General features: G+C 43.3%; 1 protein-coding gene across 3 annotated transcripts; it reads right to left on the reverse strand.

Annotated features, from left to right (window-relative positions):
- Positions 1-2,155: 2,155 nt before the first annotated feature.
- Positions 2,156-4,679, reverse strand: SP8 (Sp8 transcription factor). Of its 3 annotated transcripts, none has more exons than XM_057733251.1 (2): positions 4,659-4,679; positions 2,156-3,655 (listed from the first exon to the last, which is right to left on the reverse strand). In XM_057733251.1, exons 1-2 carry the CDS (start codon positions 4,677-4,679, stop codon positions 2,156-2,158), a joined length of 1,521 nt encoding a protein of 506 aa, XP_057589234.1. The 3 variants fall into 3 exon arrangements, with proteins under 3 accessions (XP_057589234.1, XP_057589236.1, XP_057589235.1); XM_057733253.1 differs by lacking the exon at positions 4,659-4,679 and adding an exon at positions 4,280-4,461 and having other exon boundaries at positions 2,156-3,651; XM_057733252.1 differs by lacking the exon at positions 4,659-4,679 and adding an exon at positions 4,280-4,323.
- Positions 4,680-27,767: the final 23,088 nt, after the last annotated feature.

Below are 27,767 nucleotides of genomic sequence, written 5' to 3' on the forward strand. Positions count from 1 at the left end.
ATCATTCCATCTAAGTAATATCTTAAAAGCAATTATTTAAATATTACCACAAACAGGGTTATATTTTGTTTAAATTAGACATTTAACTGAAAATAAAATGCAAATACCCTTAGTCTAAAAAAAAAATACAAATTAACTGACCTAGTCTTTTATCTGAGTTTATTAATACCATTTAAAATATTACAAATAAATCAATTACATTTCATGCATTTAAAATGCAAGTCTAAAATGTTCCAGAGAAAGGCTTTTCATTTCAATGTGAAATATCCAAATTATTTCAACATTACAATGAGCAATTAGTTTGCAGAATCTGCAAACATTTAAATGTAGTGTAAGGAGTGTCTATTAACAGTTAACAATATTACCTTCAGGAAATACACAAAGGCCAAAGTTAGTTGAGATTCACTTGGACAATTTATTTAACACATGGGTTTTGGCAGACCCAGTTATTATGAAATATAGGAGAACTCTCACTTTAACTATGCCTGAACTGCCAGCAAATGCAAATAAGTACATGCTCCATTAAACTGTCATCCCACATTTATCAAATATTGTCTTAGTTACAGTTTGATACCTATCTAAATTCATATTCGAGCAAAACTAGGCCCGGAAAGTGCGTTTGTGGCTCTGCACCTCCAGAAGTGAGTTCAAAAACCCTGCAGCTCATCAGAACTGCAAGAATAACTCAACATTTTCTTGTGACCAAAAAAAAAAAGAAAGAAAGAAAAAAGAAAAAAATCAGGTTTACTTCAATATATTTTCAAATATTTACTGGAAATAATGTACAAGAAAAATACTATACAAAATCGTCTCCTGGACAACTGCACATCGCACCCATACACTGTTGGAGTTATAGTTAATTGATACCTAATCTAGAACGATTCTCCAGTTGTACAAACCATCAGGTTCAGATATATCTTACAATATTTTTTTCTATTTTCCCTTTTGGCGTTTAAACTACAGCCTCGTCTGAAATAAACGATAGCTTCTTCACTTGTTTATAAGTTTAAATCACACAAAAAAAGTTTAACCTTAAGAATCTTTAAAGAATCGCAAGAATTTACAGAAATGGGGACTATACAAATTGACGGCTGGACTAGACCAAAAAAAAGGAGATTATGCTCGGGAGTGGTGAAAACGAGGTAGAAAAGGACAAACACAAGATAGTTAATCTGGTCTCACCGGAAAGGGGTATTTTTGCATAAGAAAAAGACACCTACCCTCACCCCACCCCCACCCCATAAGTTAATGCGATCAAAAGAACTTTGGGATCAATATTAGCACAGTTTCGAGAGAAAGACTTGCTCACTGCTAGAGGAAAACCTATCTAGAAGAGAAACCAAGTGGAAGGTTGCTGTTTTTTTTTTCTTTCGTTTTTTCGTTTTAAAAAAAAAAAAGTTATAAAGATGAAAGAAGGCTGCTGCATCGATTCACCAACACTGCCCTTAAATGAAACTTGCTTCGGTTCCACCCCAGGGAACAAAGAAAAAGAGGCAGAGCTAACGCTGGAGAGCTAAACTAGGCAAACTCCGGGTCTCGGTGCCGCCTGATGGGCATCCGACGGCTCTGCGCAGGGCAGGCAGCGGCGGGGCAGAACGCTCCACAGCCGAGACGCGGGAGGCTGCGGTTCTGGTACAAAGTCGGCGGCTGGCCAGGTGGGGAGGCCCTAGGCGGGCCTACTGCCTCGCCCTCCCCACGGCGCCGCTCAACCTTGCTCAGCCTGGTTGCTACGGTCCGTGCGGAGGCCCCCGGTCTCCCAGGCACTGGATCGGTCCAGCTCTACCTCCAGTGGCCGCTTCCCTCTAAAAGATGTGCCCGTCAAAGCTGGGGATGGCGGAGGGAGGACGAGAAGCAGAGGACCAGAATTAAAGGCCCGGCGAGGCGCCGGCTTGGGCTGTACCGGGCTCCGACAGTATTACCGGGTGGAGAGAGACAGCGAGGGCCCAGGAGAGCAATGCGTGTTACTTACATGTCCACATTCCCTTTACAAAGTTGTCACAGAGGGAGTTAAAAGAGAGAGGGACAGGGACAGAAGGAGACAGAGAGAGTGAGCAGGGTGCAGTGGAAACAGGCTGGAGCGGAGGCCAGGACCCACAGGGCCCAAGCGGACCGAGCTGGGAGGGGGAAGGGGAGAGGGGCAGGGGCGGGGTGCGCGTCACTCCAAGCCGTTGCGGTGCCCGGGCTCGGGGGGCGGCAGCAGCTCCGGGGAGTGGCAGGGCGGGCTGCCCGCGGCGCTGTGCTCGCTGTCGGTGTCGCTCCCCTTCTTGCCGCCGCTGCCCGACCCCGCCGAGCCGCCGCCGCCGCCGCTGTGCGTCTTCACGTGCTTGCTGAGGTGGTCGCTGCGCATGAAACGCTTGTTGCACACCGGACAGGCGAAGCGCTTCTCGCCGGTGTGGGTCCGCAGGTGCCGCTGCAGCTCGTCGGAGCGCGTGAAGCGCTTGCCGCAGAAGAGCCAGTTGCACACGAAGGGCCGCTCGCCCGTGTGCCAGCGCAGGTGCGCCTTGAGGTGCGATGTCTTGCCGTACACCTTGCCGCAGCCCGGGATGTGGCAGCTGTGCAGGCCCTTGCGCCGCAGGCTCGCCCCGGCCGGGCCCAGCCGCTCCGCCTCCTGGCAGTTGGGGCAGTCGCAGGTGGCGCGGCCGGAGTAGCGGCGGGCGGAAGAGCGCGGGGAGCCCCCCAGCGGCGCCGACGGCCCCGCGCTCAGCATGGAGCCCCCAGCGCTAGCCAGCGGCGACGGGGCCGAGTCCGGGTAGGAGCCGGGCAGCACCGGCTTGAAGCCGTCCATGAGGTGCTGCCCGGCGGGGCTGAGCAGGTGCGAAGAGGCGCCGCTGCTGAAGGCGGAGTGGCTCAGGCCTGAGTAATCCGAGTTGTAGCCTCCGAGCGGCGAGTGCAGCGAAGTTTGGAGCCCCCCGGCGGCGGGGTGCAGCGAGCCGGGCAGCGCCGCCGCGCCGTTCGGGTTCTGCACATCGATCCAGCCCGCGCCCACGTCCCACCAGCTGGAGGCGCCGGCCGAGCCCACGTCGCCCGCGGCGCCCAGGCCGGGGTGCGAGGGCTTGAACCACGACTCGTATGGGTGCGCCATGCCCACGCGCGGGTAGATGCCCTGCAGCCCGTCCACAGAGGTGTGCACCTTGGAGATGAACACGGGCTGGTGGGAGCCGTCTTGCGAGTGTGCTGAGGAGCCGCCGCCGCCGCCGCCCCCGCCGCCGCCGCCGCCCCCCGACACGCCAGGGGCCTGGAACACTGAGTAGTCGTTTGCGAAGGGAGAGCTCGAGGCGGCGGCGGCGGCGGCCGCGGCCGCGGCGGCGGCGCTGCTGGAGGTCAGGGAGAAGGCGCTGGAGCCCGGCGAGCCGCCGCAGCTGAACGAGTCGGACACCAGGGCCGCGGCCGCCGCCGCCGCCGCTGCCGCCGCCGCCGCGGCCGAGGACGAGCCGCCGTTCCTGGAGGGCCCAGACACGCCGAAGCTCGAGAGACTGGAGCCCACTACGTTGCAGCTGCCGGAGGAGGAAGACGAGGAACGTTTCCAGGGGTGGAAGCCTTTGCCGAAGGAAGAGGTGCTGTCCGAGAGGGAGGAGGGAGACGGGCTGGGGCTGCCGATCTTATTACAGGTAGCAGCAAGCATGGCCAAAGGAGTCGATCCCAACCTCGGTTCTTCCTGAGAGAAGGAGGAGAGGAGAGAGGGTGGGGGAGGGGAGGTGGGCAAAGGGCCGGTGGGGGAGGGAGGGAGGAAATGTGCATCAGTCCTCGGGTAGGCTCCAAAACGCCCCACTGCACCCCATTTCTCGCTGCGGCGCGGCGCCACCAACTCACCTGGCTCCCCCAACAGCCCCGGCGCCCGGCTGCTTCCTACTCTACGGGAGGGGACAAGTTTGGCTGCCGGCGTCTGATTCGGGAGCAAAGCGCCATGCTAAAGAAGAGTTTGACAAGTATTCTCACCTAAAACAACACTCCTGTGCACACAAGGCCCCAGGCACTTCGAAACAAACAAGCAAGCAAAAAGTCCAGATTGGGGAGGAAGGAAGATTCCTTTGCGGAGAAGCCTGGGGAAAAACCATTGGATTGCTTTTAACAGCGCTACCCCTGTAATCCACAGAAGAGCTTTGAAAATCCCGTTCCGGTCCCCAGAAACCCATCCTGGGTTGTTTCTCCCAGGCCAAAAGAAGTCAAACTATAGGGCTCACTCGCTCTTCCTGGTTCAAAAAAAAAAAAAAAAAAAGCTACAATAGTTAAAAAAAGAGAGAAAGAAAAAGAGAGAGAGAGAGAGACGGGTTCAACGTACCTGCAGGACAAGGCGGGCTGCGGAACTTTTTAAGGGGAAGGAAAATCTGCAGTTTGCCCAGGAGGAAAAACTTGTTCTCTTTACCCCCGAAATCGTCCCACGTAAAATGGGCTGGGCGCACGTCTCCCGGGCGGGGAGAGGCCGGGCGCTGCGAGGTGGTTTGTCTAAATGCCCTTCGAACCTTTTCCTGCGCTGAAAAAAGTGACTCTGCCCCTCTCTCCCCCTCTTTCTTTTCTCCAAACTCACTTGTATTTAAAGGGGAAAAAAAGCTCTCAATAGAGACTGATAGCCCGTGGCCTGGCCGGGGCGACTTTAACCCCCTCCGATCGGCAATAAAAGGAAACTAATTAAACCAGCAAGAGAAAATCCCGAGACTCACCCCTAGAAGTGAAGTTGCCATCACACAAAAGTGCCCTCCTCCTCTCAGAGGATCTTTTTTATATTGATAAATCAGAGGCAGTGTTTTTTTTAGAGGTGTGCAATACAATGATCAGTTCCGCCCATTCCACCACAATTGTAGCTCCCTCTCCGGCTTTGAAGTGCCGCGGAGGCGCGGCCAGCCAATCTGCGGCCTCGCCGGGCCGCGCCGCGCGCGCGCCGTGAGGTCATCGGCGCCGCCGCCGGCCGCCGCAGCGGGGGGGGGGGGGGGGGGGGGGTTGGGGGAGCGGGAGCGGGAGGGGCGCGGGTGACTGCGTGTGTGTTACAAAGCGGGTGTGTGTGTATGTGTGTGTGTAACAGGGTAACTGTGTGCGAGTGTGACCAAGCTGCGGAGAAGACAGCGCAGACGGGGGGTGGGATGAAGGGAGGTTGGGGACAAGAGTATGGCTGTGCCACAGTGACGCGGGGGAGGGGAGGGACAGTGCTGAGTGGGAGAGGGGGTTGTGAGTGACAATTTAACTGAATGTGTGACAAAGGGGGTAGAGGGACAGACAGACCAGTAAAGTGTTGAGGGGAAGGGTGTGAGTAGTGTGACTGAATGACAAACGTAGGGAGGGAAGAGGGACAGTGCAGTAAAGTGTGTGTGGGGGGAGGTGGTGTCTGTGTTTGGTGTGGCGGGGGGAGGAAGGAGTGTGAACGTGGGTGTTTGTGTGTGTGAAAAAGGAGGGAGAGTGGATGTGTGTGCGCTTGATGTGGGAGCGACGGAGGCTGTGTGAATGTGTGAGGTAGAAGCGGGGTATCGTGTGTGCTTGTGTGTGTCAGTGCAACAAAACCGGGGGTGGAGAATAGGAACAGTGCAGTAAAGTGTAAATACGTAAAAGAGGGACATGGCGATCTGAAGAGTGAAACCGACTGCAAAGTTGAGTGAGGCTGAATGAATAAATATTCACAAACGCTATCGCTGTCGCCAACCTCCTCAGGTTTCTTGTAGCTCAAATCTTGATTTTTTTCTTAATTTCTTGGATACTGTCACTACATTTTAAAAGAAAATCGTATTATACCTTCCTCTCCTTTCCTGGCTCTACAGCCTAAGGGTAGAAATTTAGGGAGGCTGAGGGGTATTTTCAGAGGAGCGTTAGGGCGTGTGTGCGCCTGCGTCAACGAGTTGTTGCTTTGATGCGGTACCCCCTTTTTTTTTTTCCTTCTTCTTCTGAGGTGGGATTCGGCTTTGGAAGCGCAAGTCTCACTCTAGGGGAGAGGGTGTGTTTGTCCCGTGGCGATGAGTAAATTTCAATACAAAAGAATTAGATAGAGAAGGGGGTGAGACTGTACTGTTTTTTCCGGGAGTGAGAAATTGAACGTTTTATGGAATTTAGGAGTTTTCGCAGGAAATCCCACCACCTCTTTCTGAGAAAAAAAAAATCAAGATTTTGATTGAAATCTGTGAGTTTTATTTATCTGAGAATAGAAACAAGCGTTTGACAAATCTTGGACCGCATGTATGGAGGCGTCTGTGTCTAATGGCGTTTGGGCCAGATATCTATGTGTGTATGTATGTCGATAGACAGTACAAATTTCGTGAGTTTTAGAACTTGCTTACCATTTGTATCATTAGCTATCTTCAGAAATGTAATTACAATTTCACTGCCACCACAAGGGAACATCTTAAACTACAGAAAGCATCACACCAGTGTAACAAAAAGTCCGCAGCTCTTGGAGCCCTATTGAATATTCATATGTTTAAAAAAAGTAATTCACATTTTTAGGCAGTTACAAAGCCTCCCAGAAATCTAATTTTAAATCAGAATTGATTAAAATGTTACTGTCTGAGAAAAGTGTTTTGTTTTGACTGGGGAAACATTTTTATTTTATTATTGTTTTTGAACCTTCCTGGAGTACATCACAACTTCTGGAGATGTCAAAAAAAAAAAAAAAATCCTCCTGGGGTTTCCTGAACGCCAAAGTCAGGTTGTAGCATTTGTAAGTTTCACTGAGCAGAGTTGAGGCTGACAGTTTGTGGTGTGAGTGTGTGTTTCTGACCCCTTTTTAACAGTGCTGGGATATTGACTGTACATCATATCTATTGATTAAGAGGGTAAGGTACACTCATACTTTGAAGTAAGTGTGAAGTAAATTAATGAACTGCTTTCTTTCTCTGAAGGCTGATGCTTACCATAAATGTCGTGTTTCTCCCTGCAAGCCACTCTGAATGATTTTAGCGTGTTGAGAAGGCGTGACAGGCCAGCCCAGAAGGAGGAGGGGGTGGAGGAAAGGAGGGAACTCTGTTTAACAAATAAAAGAGAATTAACTTCATTGCTTTGGTCTCCTTCTATAATGATATTCATTTTAAGGACCTAATATACAGTTGTTCAAATTTGGGGTTTAATTCTAATCAATACCATCACCCTCAAAGGTGGAGGAAAAAAGCTTTGAGGGAAGACTCCCCTCTATGAATAGTTATTTATTTTATCTTTTTATCCTTCTATCTCTGGTAGGAAGTGAGGCAGGACTATTGAAAAGTTAAATGCTGATTCTGAGAGTAAACAGAGTCATTAACCACTGTTTCCTTAAAAAATGCTAGGAATTAGAAAAACTCAGCATCATGTGATTACAGTTTTGAGTACAGACTTCTAAGACTTTATTTATATATATTCACTTTAGAATCATATGTAATTCTGCCTATGAGAATGGGTCACAATGTTGGTATGGATTTAATGAATATACTGGATTCTTCAGTTTGCATAAGGTTGGCTTGCAGATTTTCACGTAGGTTTGTACCTGCATCTTTCTTCATTATGAAAAAATACATTTATGTTTTCATATGTGTGTATTCCATTTATTACCATTTTTAAGTTAGGTGTTTATTTTATAGTACTATTGTCAAAGATTTTTTTCTCATCCTGCGCCCTCACCCCAAAAGAAGTGGTTAGTGTTTGTCATAAGGCATAAGACAGCAGAATTAAAAAGGAATGACAAAGAGAACTACATAATTGACCAAAAATGAAAACAACAATAATCTTGCTTCTGGTTTCCATGAAACTGGTCTTAATGGCAGCTCTTTCTCCACTTTGCAGAAGTATTATTTTTGAATCCCCCACAGGAGGGAACATCTGTAATCCATTGTAGATACAAACCTGTCCAGCAAAGCATTTCATGGCACACCCAGTTCAGTTTACCTTTTGTGATATTGATCACTGCTCTTGAATATTATGCCACAATAATATGGAGGTTTGGAAGGGAAGGGAAAGAAGGATAGGAAGTGCAGGCTTCCTAGCATTAATTAAAAGTTTCCCCCACTCCATATGAAGTTTGAGTGCTGGCTGGGAGAGAGTTAGATGGATATTCTGCTGTTTCTTGCAAACCTGTGAGATCCACTTTCAATAAAGCTAAAATCTATTAGCATTCTGTATGCATCTGCAGCATAAATTTCATTTGAATTTCAAATTTAATAAACCAGGAGGTTTTTAATCATCCCTGGTTTTATTTGTTTGATATTAACATGCTTATTGACCGGGTCTGGTGACCAGTTTGATCATTACAGGACAGCAAAAAGTTAATTAAAACGACCACAGCCCCTTAATCATATCATCTGTCTCATCCATGTCGCTCTCTTTATTACCGGTGATGATGGATAGTCTCCCAGATTAATTTCTCTGTTTCTTCGATTTGGACAACAGCTTTTGGGACCTAATTTACATCCTGGGAACAACTTGCTGAAGTATATCTAACACCTTGCAGCTACAATATACATCAACATCTCCTTAGATACAGTGGAGAAAGGGAGCTTTTTTGCAGGCGGGTTTGAAGACTAATCAATGCTGCGATTTGGAGCTCTTACACTTTCACATCCAAAGAAATAGAAGGTCCTAAAAGCAAATTAGAGGCCTCAATCCCTGCTTTTCCTTTTCGGGGAGTGGGGAGTGAAATATGCCTCTGCTGTTTGGTTAAATAGATTAAAATGTGTAGATAGAAGGACAAGAAAATAAAGCCATTTGTAACCATTAAGTACAATTGGGGATTTATAGTCGAAAGCATCAAAGTTATCCAGGCTTTCAAGTGTCCGGTAACACATCTACACCAAATAAGATTTTGAACGTGTTAAGTGTGGTCTGGTAAATACACAGCGCTGAAAAAGCCTAATAGGAAAAAAATGCACACTAACTACATAGGCGCGAACCTCTGCTGGGTACGTTTAAACCGGGCTCTTCGCATCTCCGGTTCCCAGCGTTGGCAGGAACGCGCAAGCTCTGGAAGCTGACCGGCCGGTGCCCCCTGAAGATCCAGGTGCCCTGGTGGGCGCCTCTCCCGAAATATGGAGACAGCCCCCAATCCCTGGCCACTGTGCGGGGACCTCGCAGGCGGACTCTTTGACTATTAAATAAAGCGTGAAGAAGGGTGGGTGGTGAGCCGAGCGCCGCCGGCGGCTGCATGGAAGAGCGGTCTGGGTCAGGTTGGGGGTGTCTTCTAGCCCGGAGCTCTCTGGTCAAAGTTTCTTTCCTGCTGAAAAGAAAACCTGGCCAGGCATGGACCTGTGGATTCCTGAGGGGTGCCCTTTTGCCGTCCATTCCTGCTTTCGGGCAGCTTTACTAGGAAGTTGCCTAACATTTCCTGGGAAGGGTGGTAATAAAAGCCGCTCGCTGGTGGCAGATTGTTGAGCCGTAGGTGGGAAGGGATCAGTCAGCCAGAGCCCAGAGAGGGCTGTATTTTCCTGATTGGAAAATGGGAACTTCCATACTGAACAATAGCCCCTATTAGTGAGATTATTCGGTTTCAAACTATCCGGCCACATTTACAGCCGAGTCCTTACTTTCCTGGTACTGCTTAATTGGATGCATTTGTTGACCACAGCGAAGCAGTAGCGACTCGGTCTACTTGCATAGGATCTCCTGCTGGATGCAAAGCATTGCCTTGGTGATTCTTTTTAAATAAATAGGACTGCTTGAGAAAGCATATTATTTCTTAATTGACTCGACACCCCCCCATCACACTGCTTAATATTTATTCTTTTCCTCTGATGCTTCTAAACATTCAAAAGTTAGGAACATTTTCATTAAAAGAGGCTCATCTAACTTAGGATATTACGTCGAGTCCCTTTATCTAGGGCATTCAAATTGCATATATTCAGGAAGACAAGGAAGACTTTTCCAATGTATCAATCATATGACTGTGTTGGAAAATTCATACATAGGAAAAATATGAAGACATTTACCCCAATAAATATTTCTTCCTATATTAAAGGAAGAAAAATAATTCCTTATTTGTTGTGTGCATGCCTAATATTCATATCCTCATAGTATGTTGATATGATGCTAGTTCTGCAGGCAGGTGTGTACTCTATGGTATATTTCATATTCATCTCCCTGGCAGCCCACAGATGAAATTGATAATTAATTCTACAGCACTTCATGTTCCTCTTTCATCATGTAAATGAAGGAAACACATGTAGGGAAAAGAGTTTGCTCATTTGGGGGGGGTGTGTGTATGTGTGTATATTCTTGTTGAGCAAGGCAAGAGAGAGAAAGAGAGAGGCTTAGACATTCAGACAAGTTCGTCCCTGATTTTTTCCTAGAGTGGATTTGTTTCGGCTGTTTTCTCTTTTGGTGTTATATATCACTTTCTCACAGCTAACATGCAGAGTTAAAAACTACTAAATTCTTATCCTCAACACTATTGATTTCTTTTCATTCTGTTCTGTTACTAGAGGAGGTAATGCTCCCAGATTACCCCGTCCTCTCCTCCAGACGGTTGACAATTGCAGTCGCAGTTTCGGGAAGATAAATGTTACTTTGGGAATTGTGTTTAATTACAAATAATCTAGGAGCTGCACCAGGTCTCTAGGTTCAACCACAGTTGTGTTCACATCACTGTACAAGGTTTACAAATGGGTGATGTTTGTGAAAGGGATACAGTTCGCTTTTCTAAAATCAGGAAACAAACTAGGGTGCACCCACTTGGGGTTTGTCTCAGATATAACACAGACCAAAAAACACCAATAACAAAAACTGTGGGGCCTCAGAATACTTGAAAGCTTAAGAAAATTGTTTTTCCATTGAAGTTTACCTTTGGATCAGTTTTATTAAAATGAAAATCTGAAAATAAACCAGTCTTGGCTGAGTTCTTAAAATCCCTTACATAAAACCATTTTTGTAGAGAGCATTTCTGAACTCACGTACTCAATTTTCTTTTCTTTCTTTCTTTCTTTCTTTTTTTTTGTCCTTTCAGTCCTGTAGATTTTCACAGAAATAGCCCAATGGTTATTCTTTTTACAATTCCTCTTGTAACTCAGCTGCTACCTTTGTGTGTTTGATTCTTTGCTTCTACAGCAGCTCAATTAGTGTTGTTTGTGTGTGTGCTCGCTTTTTTTCTAATAGTCTTATTAACAAGAAAAAAGGTGGCGAACAGGTTATTCTCTTAACCTGACCTGGCTGTAAGAGTAAGATGAGCAGCACTGAACAGATGTCCCCATTTAAGCCGTTCTTTTCCCACATGCCTGCTGGATATTGCAGGCGCGCAGGAAGCTCGCTTCAAACCTGGCCCATTTCAGGCCATAATGGCCACGTTATTTCGGCCCAGTGAACACGAACAAAATCGCGTGCTTTAGAATCATTCGACTCTGAGTCCAGGAAAAGCAGGGGGTGTGGTGGCAGTGGGGGTGGCTAGGGAGGGGTGTGTATGAGGAGGAGGTGGGGTGGGGAGCCGATTTCATCTCGGATCGCAGGAAGAGAACTTGCTCAAAAGAATTTTTCCCCAGCAAATATGGTATAATTTACAGCGCAACTTAATAATCCGAGGGGCAATGCAAAAGCCCTTTGCGTTGTAAACCGCTTCTAATTACCTGCCAGAGCAATTAGCTGACTATCACGAAGAAATTAGATCGCTCAATGTAGCATAAATAATGCGAATAATTTTGTAAGAAGAATGGAAAGCGAGACCTGGTGTTTCTTTATAAGGAAATAACACCTCGTACTGTACGAGCCCTCCATGAACACATATTAATGTCTAGGCATGCATGGCAATGAGTCCGAGCAGGAGCCCTCTGGCTGCGGTTCAGCACTTTTTCCGTTTACGTATGCGGGGTGAAAGTCGGCTTCCAGGCGTTCGATCTCCAGCCTTCCAGCTCACAGTAATTAACACATAGCGACTTCAATGGGAAAACCTGTTTTCCAGATGATTTTTACAATGCAGCTTTATGTCTCATTTGGCAGTTTAAATAGCTGGAGTTGTTTTCTGGCTTCATCTCTACTATCATCTGTTGAGCATATTTTGCTTAGACTATTGAATCCCATTCCAAACTTGGGTGCAGGATTTCTCTAACTTTTTTTCTTAAGTAGTGGGGATATTAGAAGTCACTCTGAGGACACCAGGGCAAAGAATTCTTGTGGGGACATGAAAGATATCTGCTTTCCTGAATGAGGTTGCACAGTATATTGGAATATTTTTGTGTGCTTCACTTAAACTTTTTATTTAAAAACCTACCTCAACCATATTTTATATATATATATATGTAATCTCATTTCTCTTGACTTTCCTATAGGGGGATTCATATAGTGAGTTCACACATTTGGAAAAGATTTTAAGAGTAAAGCGAATACCTGATTTTGGAGGAAAGCTGACCGTGCATTTAGGTGTCTGATAACACTATCAAGCTCTTTGAAATTTACCGGGTTTGTAAATCACAGATGAGGAGACATCTAAAAGATATTTGGAAATCGAAAATGTGCGCCCCCACACACACACACACATACACACACAAGCTGTTGCTCACAGCTCCATGCTTTCCAGTGCCTCCAAAGTGAAGGGAGTCACCGGTCCCTCTGTCCCTTGTGAAAGACATGGGTCACACGTTTAGGTCAAGTTGAATCAGCCTAGAGAGCTTCCGTGGTCATCGAACTGGACGTCTGCATTGGTCACTGCAAAGGGTGTCTTGTGAATCTGGGAGTAGCTTGGTCCCGCACAGCCGTCGGGGTGAGTCCCGCCCCCGCAGAGACCCTAGTGGATTAGGGTTAGGGCAGCCACACCCGCATACCCCTCTCATCCCTACACATCGAAAGCTTCGGCCCGGGTCATTTGTGAGCATCTTTCACGCCTGTTTTCAGTGAATTTTCCAGGACTTCTCAATGGTCATGGCTGGACCAGCGGCACATGCCCAGTTTCCTGCTTCTGAGAAGACAGAGACGTTTTGGCTAGTGACTAATGGAAACGGAAGGAACCTCAGTGATTAATTTCATCAACCCAGCCTACAAATTGGGTGACTGCTGTTTACGGCATCACGTCTATGCAGTCCTCCTCCCCCTTTAAATAGACAAGGCGCTAGCTACCTTAGGCTCCTTTCCAGGAGCTCAGGGCTGCTGGATTAGCGGAAAGGATATAAGCCTACAGAGAGGGGACCCACTTAGCAGATACTGCTCCCACTTTAGAAGGGGTTGGAAATAAAATATCTACATCAGCTCTAGGAAATTCGTGACGTGATGCGCTAAACACTGAGTTCAAGGGCGTCTATCTTACCCGTGCGAAGTCCCCCTTCTAAATCCAGACAGAAACGCCCATCTAGACTGAAGAGGGGGCACGTTTTCATTTGTCTTGACAAGTATCGACTTCTGTACCCAACAGAGGTTACTTTTCCATAGGAAATAAAATCTTGATTTTTGCTTATGGATTCTGGAAAAGTAATAAAGGTTGCTCAGATACCGAGAACGCAATTTTCCACAATAGCCTCACCGGAACATACCAACTTACGGGATCGCATTTTGCAGCTCGGTTTCTCCCGAACACTTAGCACCACCCCTCCCCCAGCGTCACTGTGAAGATTCTCCCTCTCAAATAACAAGGACCCTGCTGGCCACCAAAGAAGGCTGCTGCCCCATTTTAATTCAAAACAAGACCGGGACTGCAGGGTTTAGAGAGTGGGAGCGTGAGGTTCGAACTTCTTCCTCTTGAAGTGCCTGCACTTAACCCGCAATAGCCAATGTAATCCTTTTTTTCCTCTTTTTTCCTTCTCCGTTGTCTTTATTTAAAGGTTTCTTTCTAAATTTTTTTGCAACATTTCTTAAGGTGAGATAAATAAGCTGAACTGATTATTGTCATGTCTGTAATTGCTCTAAAAACATTTTCCAAAGGGGCCTCGTAAGGCAAACACATAGCTCTTTGATCAACACCAAAGAAAGCAAACACCGAAGAAAGCTTTTGGTCCTTTGGAAGGACCAAAGCCCACTACTTTGGAGTCTACACTCTACATTTACAGCCCTGAAATGGAATGGCCATTACCTTCAAAAGGGCAACTATTAACGGCAGAACTTCTCATTTTTCTGTAGATGGTACTTCAAGTAGTTTTTTCAAGATTACACCTATCCTAACATAGGTATAACCCCTCCTCACCCCACCCCCACCCCCACGAAGCTGGAAAAAACAGTTGCATCAAATTGAAACGATTTAACTAGTACTGTCCAAGGTCAGTTTATTTGAAGCTTCCTACATAAAAATGTTGGAAGAACTAAGGAATCCACTTCAAAACTTTTTCTGCTCTGGTTCAAGAAGAAGCTTAGGGAACAAAAGGAATACAAAAGTGATTTCCACAGTTCTGGCATACTTATCAACTGGAACGCTAAAAAGTGTGTAGCAAACTAATAAAAGCCAAAGTCAAACCAAAAGAAGCATTGTTTGTTGTTGCTAAAAGACACCCGCACTGTTGATTTTATTGACTGACTGGTATCAGGGCATTAAAAAGAATGTTTTGCGCAATTTCAGTTTTTCGACAGATTTTCGCAGATTTAACTGAAAATAGGCCAATTAATATGTGTATTTACAGTTTCAAAATAAGCCTTAGGTAGATATGCACAACTTGTTTTATTAGGTGATTTGCTGTTGATTGACCGAGTCATAACTATCCTTTTTTGTAACCTTCGGTAATTCGAATTCCCTTCCCCTTAGGTACCTAAGATTTAAGAACATAAATTCCAAAACGGTCAGAAATGCGTAGGAAAATTGTAGGTTTAGAAATCTGCGGGAGGAATAAAGTCAACCAGGTGATGGCTTTTAAAAGGCCTGATATGTGCAAGTTCATAACTCAGCTGGAGGGAAGAACCTTGTGGACCGAGCGTCCCAGAAACACAACGCGTAAGCAGCTACCACGCTTTGCGCAGGGGCAAGGCTCGCGGAGGCCGCGGTCGGCACAGGAAGCTGCGAAGATCCGTCTCTTTCCACATAGTCTGGGCAACCTCAGAGGTGCTCCCGCTTTCGGCTTTCACGTATACCCGGGGTGTTTTGCCCTCCAGAGTGTACTTTGGTCTCTTGTCCCTTCTCTGTGCCACGGCCATCTAAGAGGTCAGGAGACTGGCAAGGAAAAACTCAAGACGGTAGCCGAGGGGTGGGGCAGGGAGATTAGAAGGAAGAGGAGAGCCTGCCCCCTCACATCCGCTTCCAAATGTGGCAACCGCTCAGCGCTTTCCCGGAGCTGAAACTCCCCAAGAAGTCAGCTTAATATCATCCTGTTCTTGGGGACTCTAGGATAAAAGGTGAGTAGTGGACCACTTTCCCCACCCGTCGCGGATGGGGAAGAAATGAGTGATGGTTGTCTGGAAGGCGGTCAGGAAGACCTTGCAAACGTGGGGTCGTCGGGCTTCCCGGCAGCCTTCCTGAGCCTGGAGCCAGGATCTCCGACAGCTCGCGGGAGCGTTTCCGCACCCAGCAGTCACAATATTTGCACTCCCCTTTCTTCTCGCCCCTCGCCCCTCGCGCCCGCCCCCACCGCGACAGCCGGCCGTCTGGGGGCCCGCCCGCCAGCCGCGGCCGGCTCAGCGCGCAGGCCGGCGCCGCCTCGCACCTTCTGGCCCCGGGCGCAGGCCGCCCGCCGGGGGGCACACGCGTCCCCGCCCGCCCGCGCGGCCCGCGCTGCGGCGGCGGCAGGAGCGGGAGGCGGAGGCGCGGGCTCTGGGCTCCGCCGCGGCCCGGCCCAGCCCCGCCCCGCCCCACCCTCCGGCCCTCCCCTCCGCTTAGCCGCGCTCTCCCGCGGAGCGCCGCCGCCGGCTCCGCGCTCGGCCCGGCTCGGACACCGCCGGCGGCCGCGGCTCCCTGGCCTAGAAGGCCGCGTCGGCTCCCGCCAAGGGGGGAGGCACCACCCCGCCCCGGGGCGGTCGTTTCGCCGGGACTCCCGGGCCGGCCACAAAAGCCCCTTTCCGTGAGCCGGACGGGGCAGGAGTCGGGTGTGCGGCGGCGGCTCCCCACCCCTGCATTCAGCCGCCCGCCCCGCTCCTCCTCCTTCCCTCCCCTGTTCCTCCTCCTCTCCCACCCCCGAGGGTTCGCACACCCCGCGGGCGGGAAGGTGCCGCCCTCGGGGCGGACAAAGGGGCAGTCCGGGCGGAAGGGGGCTGTGGCCGGCACGCGCGGCCGCGGGAGGGGCCCGCCGCGCCCCCGGCCGTCGACCTGACTCCTGCTGGGCGGCCGGCGCGGCCTGGGGGCGGAGGGAGGCGGGCGGTGAGGCCGGGGGCGGGGTGGGGGGGCCCCCCTGCCCAGCTGCCCCGCTGGGGTCGCAGGGGGAGTGTGTGCAGGAGGGGGTCGCGGACAGGTCAGGGGGCCTGGGACCTATCCCACCCGGGCAGTAGTTGAATCTCCTGCTCTGTTGGTCTCCCCCTCCAGGTTTTGACTGCACTGGACGTTCAAGCTCCTTTAGAAAATTTATATTCGCGTTTCTCTGTCAGCGATAATACATCAGAATCACCCAAAAGACTAGTTAAACGCAGATTGCTGGGCCCCATCGCCAGTTTCTGCTTAAGTAGATCTGGGATGGGGACGGATAATTTGCATTTCCAAGTAGTTCCCACGTGATGCTGAGCTGCAGATTCGGGTACCACACTTGAGAATCACTGCTGAACCATTCCTTCCTCACCACTCCCTTCCTGTAGAAGTGGGGAGAGGATCTCCCACAGGGATTCCCAAATGCACTGCTTGTGCTCTCATTGCCAAGATAGTTTTACCTCTTTTGAAGGTAAGCTGTACATTGAGTATGAACTGGATTTTCTTGCCAGAAGCTCTAAATGTGCGACTGACTAAATGCTGGCGTGTAATCCTAGCGCCAGTGTTGCTTGAAAAAGTGAGGCTGCATAGATATGAACCAGAGGAAGCCACAGTTCAGCTGGTCATTTCCCCACACTGAAAGCCTGAACCAGGGAGATGGGTCCTGCCGCCCCAGCACAAATTCAGAAGAATCAAGTAATTCCTTTTTAATAAAATGGCAATCTTGTGTCTGCTCTTTATAAATTTTTGATTTTTTTCCATTCTATGGTCTTCATATTTTTGTTTTATATTTTATTGAGGGAACTAAAAATATTAAAACAGGACATGAGAACTAGATAAGCAGAAAAGAGATTGGAATGGAACTTTTTAAAAGCCACATTATTGTTGAAAATTTCTCTGATTTTTAAAAAGTGTATCTATGTATTTAAAGGGACCATAATTAATCTTATCATTTTGAATGCACCCTCTGCCCCCTCAAGTCTGATTCCTCCAAAAAATTTATTTGAAGATCTAGTGTGAAATATACTTTGACATTCTGATCCAGTGAGAGTTAGTTGAGGAAAACTCCCCAAAAAAGAGACATGCTAAAGTTTTATCCCCAGTGGGCGGTGTTAATCATCTGGTTTGAGCCTTGTAGTTTTCATTGTCAAATACTTGGGTTTTCTCAAAGGGAAGAAAGTTGGGGACTTGCATTCACTGTTTTTCAAGAGGAGATTAAACACAAAATCGATTTAATGGAGCATCTGTAATCTTAAATACAAGAAGTCAAGAGCTAAGGCTATAATAGAAAGGTTACCTTTTCTCCATTGTTCACACACTCTGACTCATATTTTTGGAACTTAATTATCAATGAAAGCTACTACATCAATGCAATACAGTATAGGCAAATTACAAGAACCTTTTACTTCTCCCAACTGAGTTTAAATTGCAAATCTTAACAGTGAACAGTGTGCTTTTGGCATTGAATATTCAATACAGTGAAATGTGTTTTAAGTGAACCACCCAAGGGCCCAGGAACATTTGCTTAATAATGATACTTTGCAATTCTATAGGGCCTTTCAGGCAAGGATCTCAAGTGGAATGCTCTTTAACTATACCCCGCATGGGAAACCTTGGGAATATTTTAAAGTGCTCACTTAAGGCCTATTGGAAAGAATCTTTAGTATAGATTTCACAGTATGGTTTTAAGAAATGAGGTACTGCAGAATTTTCAATCTCAAGGGTATCATATTCATGGGGGTTTGATGGATACTGAATATTTGTTAGTTATTTTATGTGAAGCTTAAAATGTATGTTTCCACCAACTTTTTATTTTGAAAAATTTCAAACCTACAGAAAAGTTGAAATAATAGTACAATGAAACCTTTCAGTGAACACCCATATTCCTTTCATCTAAGTTAACATTAACATTTTGTGACAGTTGCTTAGGTTCTCTCCCTCTAGACAGACAGACAGACAGATAGAAAGATAGATAGATAGATAGATAGATAGATAGATAGATAGATAGATAGATAGATAGATAGATGATAGATAGATGATAGATGTCGTTATACTGATCTAAATAGATAGGTAGATATCGATATAGAATAAAATTATTTCTTTTCTTGTTTGTGTATTCCTGTATATGCATATAGTTCTGTCCCTACCCATTTAAATTCTGAACATCATGCACTTCACTCCTAAATGCTTCAGCACACTTCTCCTGGTAAAAGGACATTCTTCAACCTACCTCTGCTGCCTATATAGAATATACTCTTATTGTTGATTTTTAAAAAAGCATTCCATTGACTTTATTTTTGAGTTCAGAGTGTCTGTAAATGTTATCAGTGTTGTCTATGAACTTAGGAAATGAGATTTAAGCCAATGCTGGCATAAACAATCTAAAATACTATTGTATTACCTAGGTATCTTGGGAATTTAAGAACCTGGTTAAAGAATTATTATAGAAACAATATATACTGTTTTGAAGTCAGATTTCAAAAACAATTCAAGAAACAGAAAACCTTTTTGACACGCTTATGGAACATGAGAGGAACATTTATATTCCAATCCCAGCCCCTCTCCCCCTCAAATTTAATCTGCTTTTACCTTAATTAATGTTTGATCTAAATTATCAGAATAATTGTCTTAATTATCCACTTCATTTTGCTAGCTAGTGTAGACTTGACCAAAGTGAAAATAGCCTTGGCAGTTATGTACTTTGAGAAGTGTATGCAGACAATTTACATAATTTAGCCAAAATGGCCAATTAATTGGTGTAATTATAAATGTCTAGACTTGGCCTTTATGGGTAGGCAGAAGAAGTAAAACCACTCCTCTTTCCAATGGTTGCCCTCCTCTAGCTTTAAAGATCCATATTTTTCTTGTATTGAATATTTTTACATTCCTAATTTAAAATATTCTCATATTTTTTATAATATAGTCATGTTAATTAAAAGTAATTATCCACAGACTATCAAGTACATCTTCTTGCCTCTTACAAGTCCTTGAATTATGACATAACTTAATGTGTGATTTATCCCACTTTTGGAAATGTAATAATTACATATTTACCTCTGTGGTGTTAGTGCCTTATACTTAATATTCACTCATTAGCATTATTCTCTCTTCTGTGGAAAGTCAGCTTCTAACTGCATGAAATTCCTGGAGCTTAAAGCCATCTTACAAATAAATGTTGATGAATTTTTACAGTTTTTCAGGTGTGAAATTTATACAGCTTTATGTAAAAATTAGCGGGAACATTAAATTTTATACATACAATTACCTCCTTGGATCAGAATCACTGTTACTTTAACTATTTAAATATAATTTAATGTTTTCTTTTATTCTTATGTAAATAGCTCACATTTTTAAACGTCTTTCTACCATATTTCAATAAAGTCTTTATCTTCTAAAGCTATTTGTCAAGACAAAGCAAAAATGCTGTTGGTTGTGTTAATCCTATTAAGCAAAGAACTGCAGTATGAATAGTTTTAATCAGAACTTAAGCTTCAGAAATGTACAACCTAAATTATGAAACATGTTTTTTAACAACTAGTAATGGTTATCGTCTCTGTCCCTGAGAAATTTGTTAATACTACTCAATGTAGAGAAATTGAGAATAAAAGTACTTTTACAATTGATATACCTGTCCATACATTGGAGAAGCTATACATATAATGAATACTGATTTATAAATTGGGAAAACTGGTTTCTATTTCCAATTTCACTGATTCTCTGTATTAAGTTCCATGACATATCAACCTGCTGGAGCCTCAGTTTTTTCATTTCTAAACTAGGGGTATTACTTGCCCTACCAACTCCACAAGATGGCTCTGAGACTCCAGTGAGATAAGGTATATGAATCGTCCTATTTATGGAGCAGCCACTGTAGGAAAAACAAAAACAAAAAAAACCCATAAGCAATAGTTGCCTGATTTCAAGATTGTTACAGTCCCAGAGTAGGAGAGCAAAAGTGCAGGAAGTCACCAGCACAACATATGGTAGAGAATTGAATATGTGTTTAATGAGTTGTACAAATCATTACTTTGGGTCAATAGGGAGTTGCAAGAAGACAAAACCTAAGGGTCTTTGGTAGATTATAAGAAGATACATGTAACAGATGTGGAACATTCTGAAGATTAAAGTTTTCATTTTTCAGATTTTTGATGGGTAAACCTAAGATAGATCTGGAGCTGCCTTTATTATCTGACACGTGATAAAGCTATAGATGGAGCTGTAGCGTATTTTATATGTATGTATATATAATATTAAAAGGTAATAATGAGTTAGGGGAAAACTAATTATTGGTGTTTTGCTTGGATTATTGGGTAAAATGGTGTTCTGAGATTTAATCGGTAAATACTACCTTGTACCAGTGTCTTGTATATGTAAAAAAGACAGCTGGCTTAAAAAAATTTTTTATTGAAGTAAATGGGGCTCCAAGACTGTCATTCTCTTTTGTTTGTCAGGGGTGAGGTCCTGCCCACTTTGGGGCACTGGCTCTACATCTGTCATTCCATTCACCAGTGAGTCTCAAAGTCAGGACACTACAGCTGTCCTGTTCTTTTCAACCTTTTCTGTGATGGAAGAGATGAGATGACTGGCTGGCTGGTCAAGGCTTCATCGAATATTCAGCAATTCTGTACAAGTACTATCCTGTAATTGTATTGTTCTCCCCTTTATTTGTAGAGCAGAACTTTTCAGTCTAAAGGGTCATTGGAATGTTTATTTTACTATGTGCCCCTATTTAATTATTTTGCTTTGAGTTGTGTTTGTTAATAAAACAATGGCGTCAAACTGTTAGCCATAAATTATGTTCTACTACGCACATGCGTGTATTTGCATAGGCAGGGATAGTGAATGGAAGAGGAAAGGACATTCCAGTTGGAAGGTTCCAGTTAGGTTTCCTTGCAAATAAAGACTAATCTGTTGACTTCCCAAACAAGACATGTGAACATAAGCAAAGAGTCTTTTGTGTTTGGAAGTAGCAAATTCTGCTAATTCGGTATTAATGGCTTGGATTTGTCAGAGGAACTTGAGTATAATCAAATGATTTTTCTGTTGGTTGGTTACTGGGCTGGTTCTGGCTAAACTCTGAAGCTTTGAGTTGGATAGAATTGGTGGAGACAAAATCAAAGTTCATTTGCACTTTCTTTTCCTTGGCTGCTGTGTGGGTGTGGGTTTGAATTAGTCTTTAATCAATCCAAAATTTTGATGGAAAAGTAGTAATTCTAATTTCTTGCCCTAGAAATTTAGATCACTTTACAGGTGGGTTTGGGGCAGTTCCAGTGAAATAGACTTTAGAGCCAACAAACAGCAAACCAAGTTCCTTGGAAGACTCCAAACACAGATTGTGGGAGAAACACATGAATTCTGAGATATTTTCCACCTGGAAATTCAAATTTATTTTCTAGACCTAAGAGTATTTTGCCAAAGAATACCATGCACAGCTACTTATCTTCCAGAGACTTAGGACATAAATAATCAAGAAATGAGATTTCTATACACACTAATAGATGCACAGAGTAGCTGGAATTAAAACTGAATAAAACACTAAATAAGAGAAAGAAAAGACTTTTATTACTTCTTTTTAATTGTTAAGAAAAAATGAGAAGTCGTTTGTTGTTTGGAATATTAGTCTGTCAGCTATTACTACTGCACTGTAGATTTTAGCAAGATGGGAGTTATTTAACCTAAACCTAGCTGTGACTGCATCTGAACTTCATCTTCAAGTAACTCTTAGGTTTGCCTGTTCTTTTTCTTTCAGCTTTGTGTCTGTTCTAAACTGTTAAGTGTTCAGCAGCAGAGAAATCAGAAAAACGCCTTCATTACTCTATTATGCTCTACCCAAATCCCCAGGAACCATTGTAATGAGGCATCTCCGAGGGTGCTGATAGTCCTTGCTCAGTTGTCATGAACTTTAGTGCATAATCTTGAAGCCTCCTTTGCCTTCTCCCTTGAGTCTCAGTTGTTTTTAACCTTGGCTGTACTGTCATACTCTCTTGAGAAGGTTTCAGAAATCCTGATATCTGGGCCTGACACTCAAAGTTTGATTTAATTGGCCTGGAATGTAGCCTGGGGGTTGGGAATTTGAAAGCTCCGCCAAAGAGTTTTGACAGATGATTCTAATTTACAGCTGAGGTAGAAAACCATGGACTCAAGGGTGGACGGTTTGGAGTGTGCTCAAGAGCTTAACTTGAGGAATTTGGCAGCTCAGGGTCTTTCCTGCAGGTCTTCAGTTAGAGCCGACAGTCCCAAATACCTGCAGAAGAGAAGCAGGTAGGGTAAGTTACACAAATTCAGAATGGGACCAAAATAAACAGCATTCAGAGCCCTGTAGCTTAGACACTTTTCTCATTTCATTAGCTTAATATCCTGCACTAAATGACTCCATTTGTGTTAAAACTGCTGTCTTAGATTTTAAACTTTTTTTTTTAATGGACGTGTGATTGGCCTACAATACTATGTTAGTTCCAGGTGTATAGCATGTTGATACTCTATTTCTATACATTACAAAATGGTCACCATGATAAGTCTAATTATCATCTGTCACCATAAAAAGTTATGACAGTATTATTGACTCTATTCCCCATGCTACATACTTCATCCCTGTAACTTATTTATTTATTTTAATTTTAACAGTATATTTTATTTGCTCCAATATGTCCAAAATATTTTCTTTCAACATGTGATCAATATAGAAAAAGTATTGAGATCGTTTACATTCCTTTTTTTATACTGAGTTTTTGAGGTATACTGAATATTTTACACTTTCACACATTTCGGTTTATATTAGACACATTTCAGGTACTCAGTAGCCACATGTGCCTACTGGCTCAAGCAAAATTCCTCCAACTTTTAGCTTCTGTTCTCAAAATGGCCCACTGTGCTTTCCAGTAGATACATACTGGTTGTTTCGGGGGATTCTCTTCTTCACAGTCCATCCTCTGTCCCCATTGCTTCTTCTCTCTCTTCCTGCACAGATGCTGATAACCTGCAGATCTAATTCATTTATTTTTCAGCTGGAAGTTTATACTTCTTAATCTCCCTCACCTATTTCACTCATCTCCCATCCCTCTTCCTGATGTCAACTACCTGTTTTCTTCTCTATATCTGTGAATCTGTTTCTCTTTTGTTGTATTTGTTCATTTGTTTTTTCAGATTCCATGTATAAGTATTTGTCTTTCTCTTGTCTGACTTATTTCACTTAGTATAATACCCTCTACGTCCATTCATATTGTCACAAATGACAATATTTCATTCTTTTTTATGGCTGAGTAATATTCCATTGTGTATAAATATACCATATCTTCTTCATCCCTTCACCTATTGATGGACACGTTAGGTTGCTTCCATATCTTGACTATTGTAAATATACTGCAGTGAACATAGGGGTGCATATATCTTTTGTATTACTGTTCTTGTTTTCTTTGGGCAAATACTCAGAAGTGGAATTTATGGATCCTTTGGTAGCTCTTTTTTTTTTTTTTTTTGGCATGTTGGGTCTTTGTTGCTGCACGCAGGTTTCTGTATTTGTGGCAAGTGGGAGCTACTCTTAGTTGCGGTGCGCAGGCTTCTCAGCGCACTGGCTTCTCTTGTTGCAGAGCATGGGCTCTAGGTGTGCAGGTTTCAGTAGTTGTGGCCCATGGGCTCAGTAGTTGTGGAACATAGGCTTAGTTGCTCCACAGCATGTGGGATCTTCCCGGACCAGGGGTTGAAGCTGGGTGCCCTGCATTGGCAGTTGGTTTCTTAACCACTGCACCACCAGGGAAGTCCCTGGTAGTTCTATTTTTAATTTTTTTAGTAAATTCCACACTCTTTTCTATAGTGGTTGCACCAACTTATAATCTTACCAATAGTGCGCAAGGATTCCCTTATCTCACCAGCCCTTGTTATTTGTTGTCTTTTTGATGATAGCCATTTTGGTTTTGATATCTCATTGTGGTTTTGATTTGCATTCCCTGATGATTAGTGATGTTGGGCATCTTTTCATGTGTGTATTCGCCATCTGTATGTCTTCTTTGAAAAATGTCTATTTGGGTCCTCTGCCCATTTTTTAGATGGTATTGTTTGTTTTTTTTTTATGTTGCGTCGCATGAGTTCTTTGTGTATTTTGGATATCAACCGCTTATCAGATATATTATATGTAGGTATCTTCTACCATTCAATGGGCCACTTTTTCATTTTGATAGTTTCCTTCACTGTGCAAAGCTTTTTAGTTTGATGTAGCCCTGTTTGTTTATTTTTGCATTTGTTTTCCTTCCCTGAGGAGACAGATGTAAAAAAAAATTGCTAAGACTACTGTCAAAGAGCATACTGCCTATGTTTTCTACTAGGAGTTTTATGGACTCATGTCATATTTGTCTTTAATCTTTTTTGAATTTTTTGTGTGTGTGGTGTGAGAAAGTAGTTTAGTTTGATTCTTTTCTGTGTAGCTGTCCAGGTTTCCCAGCACCATTTATTGAAGGGACTATCTTTTCCCCATCGTATATTCTTGCTTCCTTTGTTGTAGGTTAAATGACCATAGAAGTGTGGGTTTGTTTCTGAGCTCTCTATTCTATTGTATTGATCTATATCTGTTTTTGTGCCAGTATAATAAAGCTACAGTTTTGATTACTGTAGCTTTATACTATAGTTTAAAATCAGGGAGCAGGTTCTTCTTTTTCAAGATTATATTGGCTACTCAGGGTCTTTTGTTTCCATACAGATTTTAGAATTTGTACTAGTTCTATGAAAAATGCCATTGGTATTTTGATAGGGACTGCAATGAATCTGTAGATTGCTTTTGGTGTTATGGCCATTTGAACAATATTACTTTTTCTAATCTGTGAATATGGTGTATCTTTCCATTTGCTTGTATCATCTTCAGTTTCTTTCATCAATGTCATATAATTTTCTGAGTACAGGTCTCTTACCTCCTTGGTTAGATTTATTCCTAGATATTTTATTCTTTTTGTTCCAAGTTTAAACAGGATTGTTTTCTTAATTTCTCTTTCTGATAGTTCATTGTTAGTGTATAGCAATGCAACAGAATTCTGTATATTAATTTTGTATCTGGCAACTTTACTGAATTCATTTATTCTAATATTTTGATGACATCTTTAAGATTTTCTACATATAGTATTGTGCCATCAGCCAACAATGACAGTTTTATTTCTTCTTTCCAACTTGGATTCCTTTCATTTCTTTTTCTCTTCTGATTTCTGTGGCTAGGACTTCCAATACTATATTGAATAAAAATTGTGAGAAAGGTGTATTTTTTGGAAGAGAGGTAAGGTGGTATAAGAGAGCTCAATCATCATTCATATCACCCATGATAGAAAATCAATAGGTGATATGAAAAAATTTTGTATATTTACAATTTGAAAATATGTACTTAATTACTAAAAGTGATTTCTTTGGGCTGTAGGATTTTGTTGTAGGGGATGGTGGACAGAAGTGGGAATGGGATAGAGGAGCCTTTTTAATAGCAGTTGATTTGTATACCACGTACATGTATTAAGTAGAGAAAAATTAAAATTAATTTAAAGAAATACCTTAAAAAAACTAAACATGTGGTTTGAAGAAACACCTTCAAACTAATCTTTCACTTCCAAAGCAATTAACGTGTATATATGTGATTTTTTCTTTTTTTTTTTAAGACTTCCCAACTCAATATATTCTTTTCAGGTTGTTATTTTTGGGAGTGCTAAAGTTAAAGTCCTCAGAAACTCAGTTCAGTGGGGTCAGAGTTCCAATCAAACAATTAAAAAAAAAACATTATAACAGTGAAGGAAATAATTTACTTTTGGTTTTTATTGCACCTCTTTGATTTCTTAGTGGTGAAGTGCAATGGAGTCAACATTCCTGGGCTGAACAAACTCTATTACTTCCTGATTATGTAATCTCGGGCTAGTAGTTTAACTTCTCTAAGCATCAGTTTCTTCTCTAAAAATCGGATGGTAAGAGTTTCTATCTCATAGAGCAGTTGTGAGGATTAAGTAAATTGAAGTGTATTACTTAGCAAAGTGTTTGGAACATCACAGTCATTACTTAATGCTAACTGCTCTTACTCTTCCTTTCCTTTCCCTTTTTCTTTCTTTCTAGAAACAGAATATTCTTTAACAGCTCTATTAATATGCGTTGTCTTCTACCGCTGGGTAACTAGATGCTATCTAATAGTTATTGTCCTATTAGATAGTTATCTCTATCTCTAGCTACATCTGTTTTTATAACCACATGAATTATGGACCTTATTTGATGTACAACTGAACTAATTTCTTAATAAGTGTCTTAATTATGTGTTATGCAAGAACAGGTAACTAGTTTCTGATGTTCTGAGGGAATAAATTTAATATTAATTATAATTATATAGGACTTTCATTTGTCGAGCTTAAATTGCTATATATATAAAGTGTGATTAAACCTTTGAGTAATTTATTATCCCCATTTGGCAGATCAGAAAACTGAGGTTTGAAGAAGGTATATAATTTTTTATAGGCTATATAGTTTACGTCTTTAAAAGGCACTTTGTTCTGTTATAGTGTAATACTTTATATGCCTTAATTCATTTTAACGTCATCATTTTAGCACTGTCTATAACTGCTGCTAAATAGCTAATAAAACGATGTTTCAGAACTTGAATATGCAGTCAGTGATAACTTTGTGCCACAAATTGGATAACATTTTTGAATCCTAAAGAGCTGTAGGGCTACCCTTGGTTGCTGCAGGGTCAGTAAAGCTTTTCCCCATTGACTACTTTGATTGGTTTATTTGTACGTTTATTCATTCAGTAACTACAGAGTGCTCACTGTATGATAGGCACACTGCTTGGAGCTAGGCATCCATAGTTGAAAAGGTATGGTTCTCACCTTCAGGCAGTCCAGCAGGGAGATCTGTCTGTGTGCATTTGTAGCACACTGCTGTCAGGGACATAATGCAAATGTGAACAAGGCTCCCGGAATGATAGCACCTAGGTGCATCCAGAGAAAGTCAGACCTGGTTTAGGCCAGTCCCTCCTAGACTGGCGCATAGGACCTCTCCGCTGGAACTTGTCCTCCTCTCACTGAGAAGTGACCCCAGGCAGATTGCATTGGCTTTACCCTTTCAAAACACTTTTCTCATGGAAAGGGCCGTGACATTTCCCTTTCCTTTCTGGCGATAGCCCTTTTGGCTACCTCCCCTCTCCCCACCCCAGTCTCTCTAAGGTCTTCTACTATGAGGGACAATATTCTAATCTCAATCTCAGTCTTAATGAACAGGCGTCTAGTTGCTAAGGCACTTGGCTTGTTGGTTTTGGATACCAATTTTCAAGTGAATAGCAGACTGGGATTAGTTTTCTGGTGTCTAGCTCATGGAGGCACAGATTTTCAGTGTCTCTATAAGTAGGAGGAATATGGGATTTCCATAATGATCCCTTAACCACCTGCATTTTTCTCTTTAACTTAGTTTTTACTAATTATATATATATATTTAAAACTTTAATCAGCAAGCATAATTTTCTAAATATCTACTTTATGTTTTTCCAGTTTTATTGAGAGATAATTGAGTATATCACTGTATAAGTTTAAGGTACACAGCATGATGATTTGATTTACATATATTGTGAGATGGTTACCACAATAGGTCTAGTTAACATCCA

Source organism: Hippopotamus amphibius, chromosome 4 (assembly GCF_030028045.1).
Source record: "Hippopotamus amphibius kiboko isolate mHipAmp2 chromosome 4, mHipAmp2.hap2, whole genome shotgun sequence".
Lineage (NCBI taxonomy): Eukaryota > Metazoa > Chordata > Mammalia > Artiodactyla > Hippopotamidae > Hippopotamus > Hippopotamus amphibius.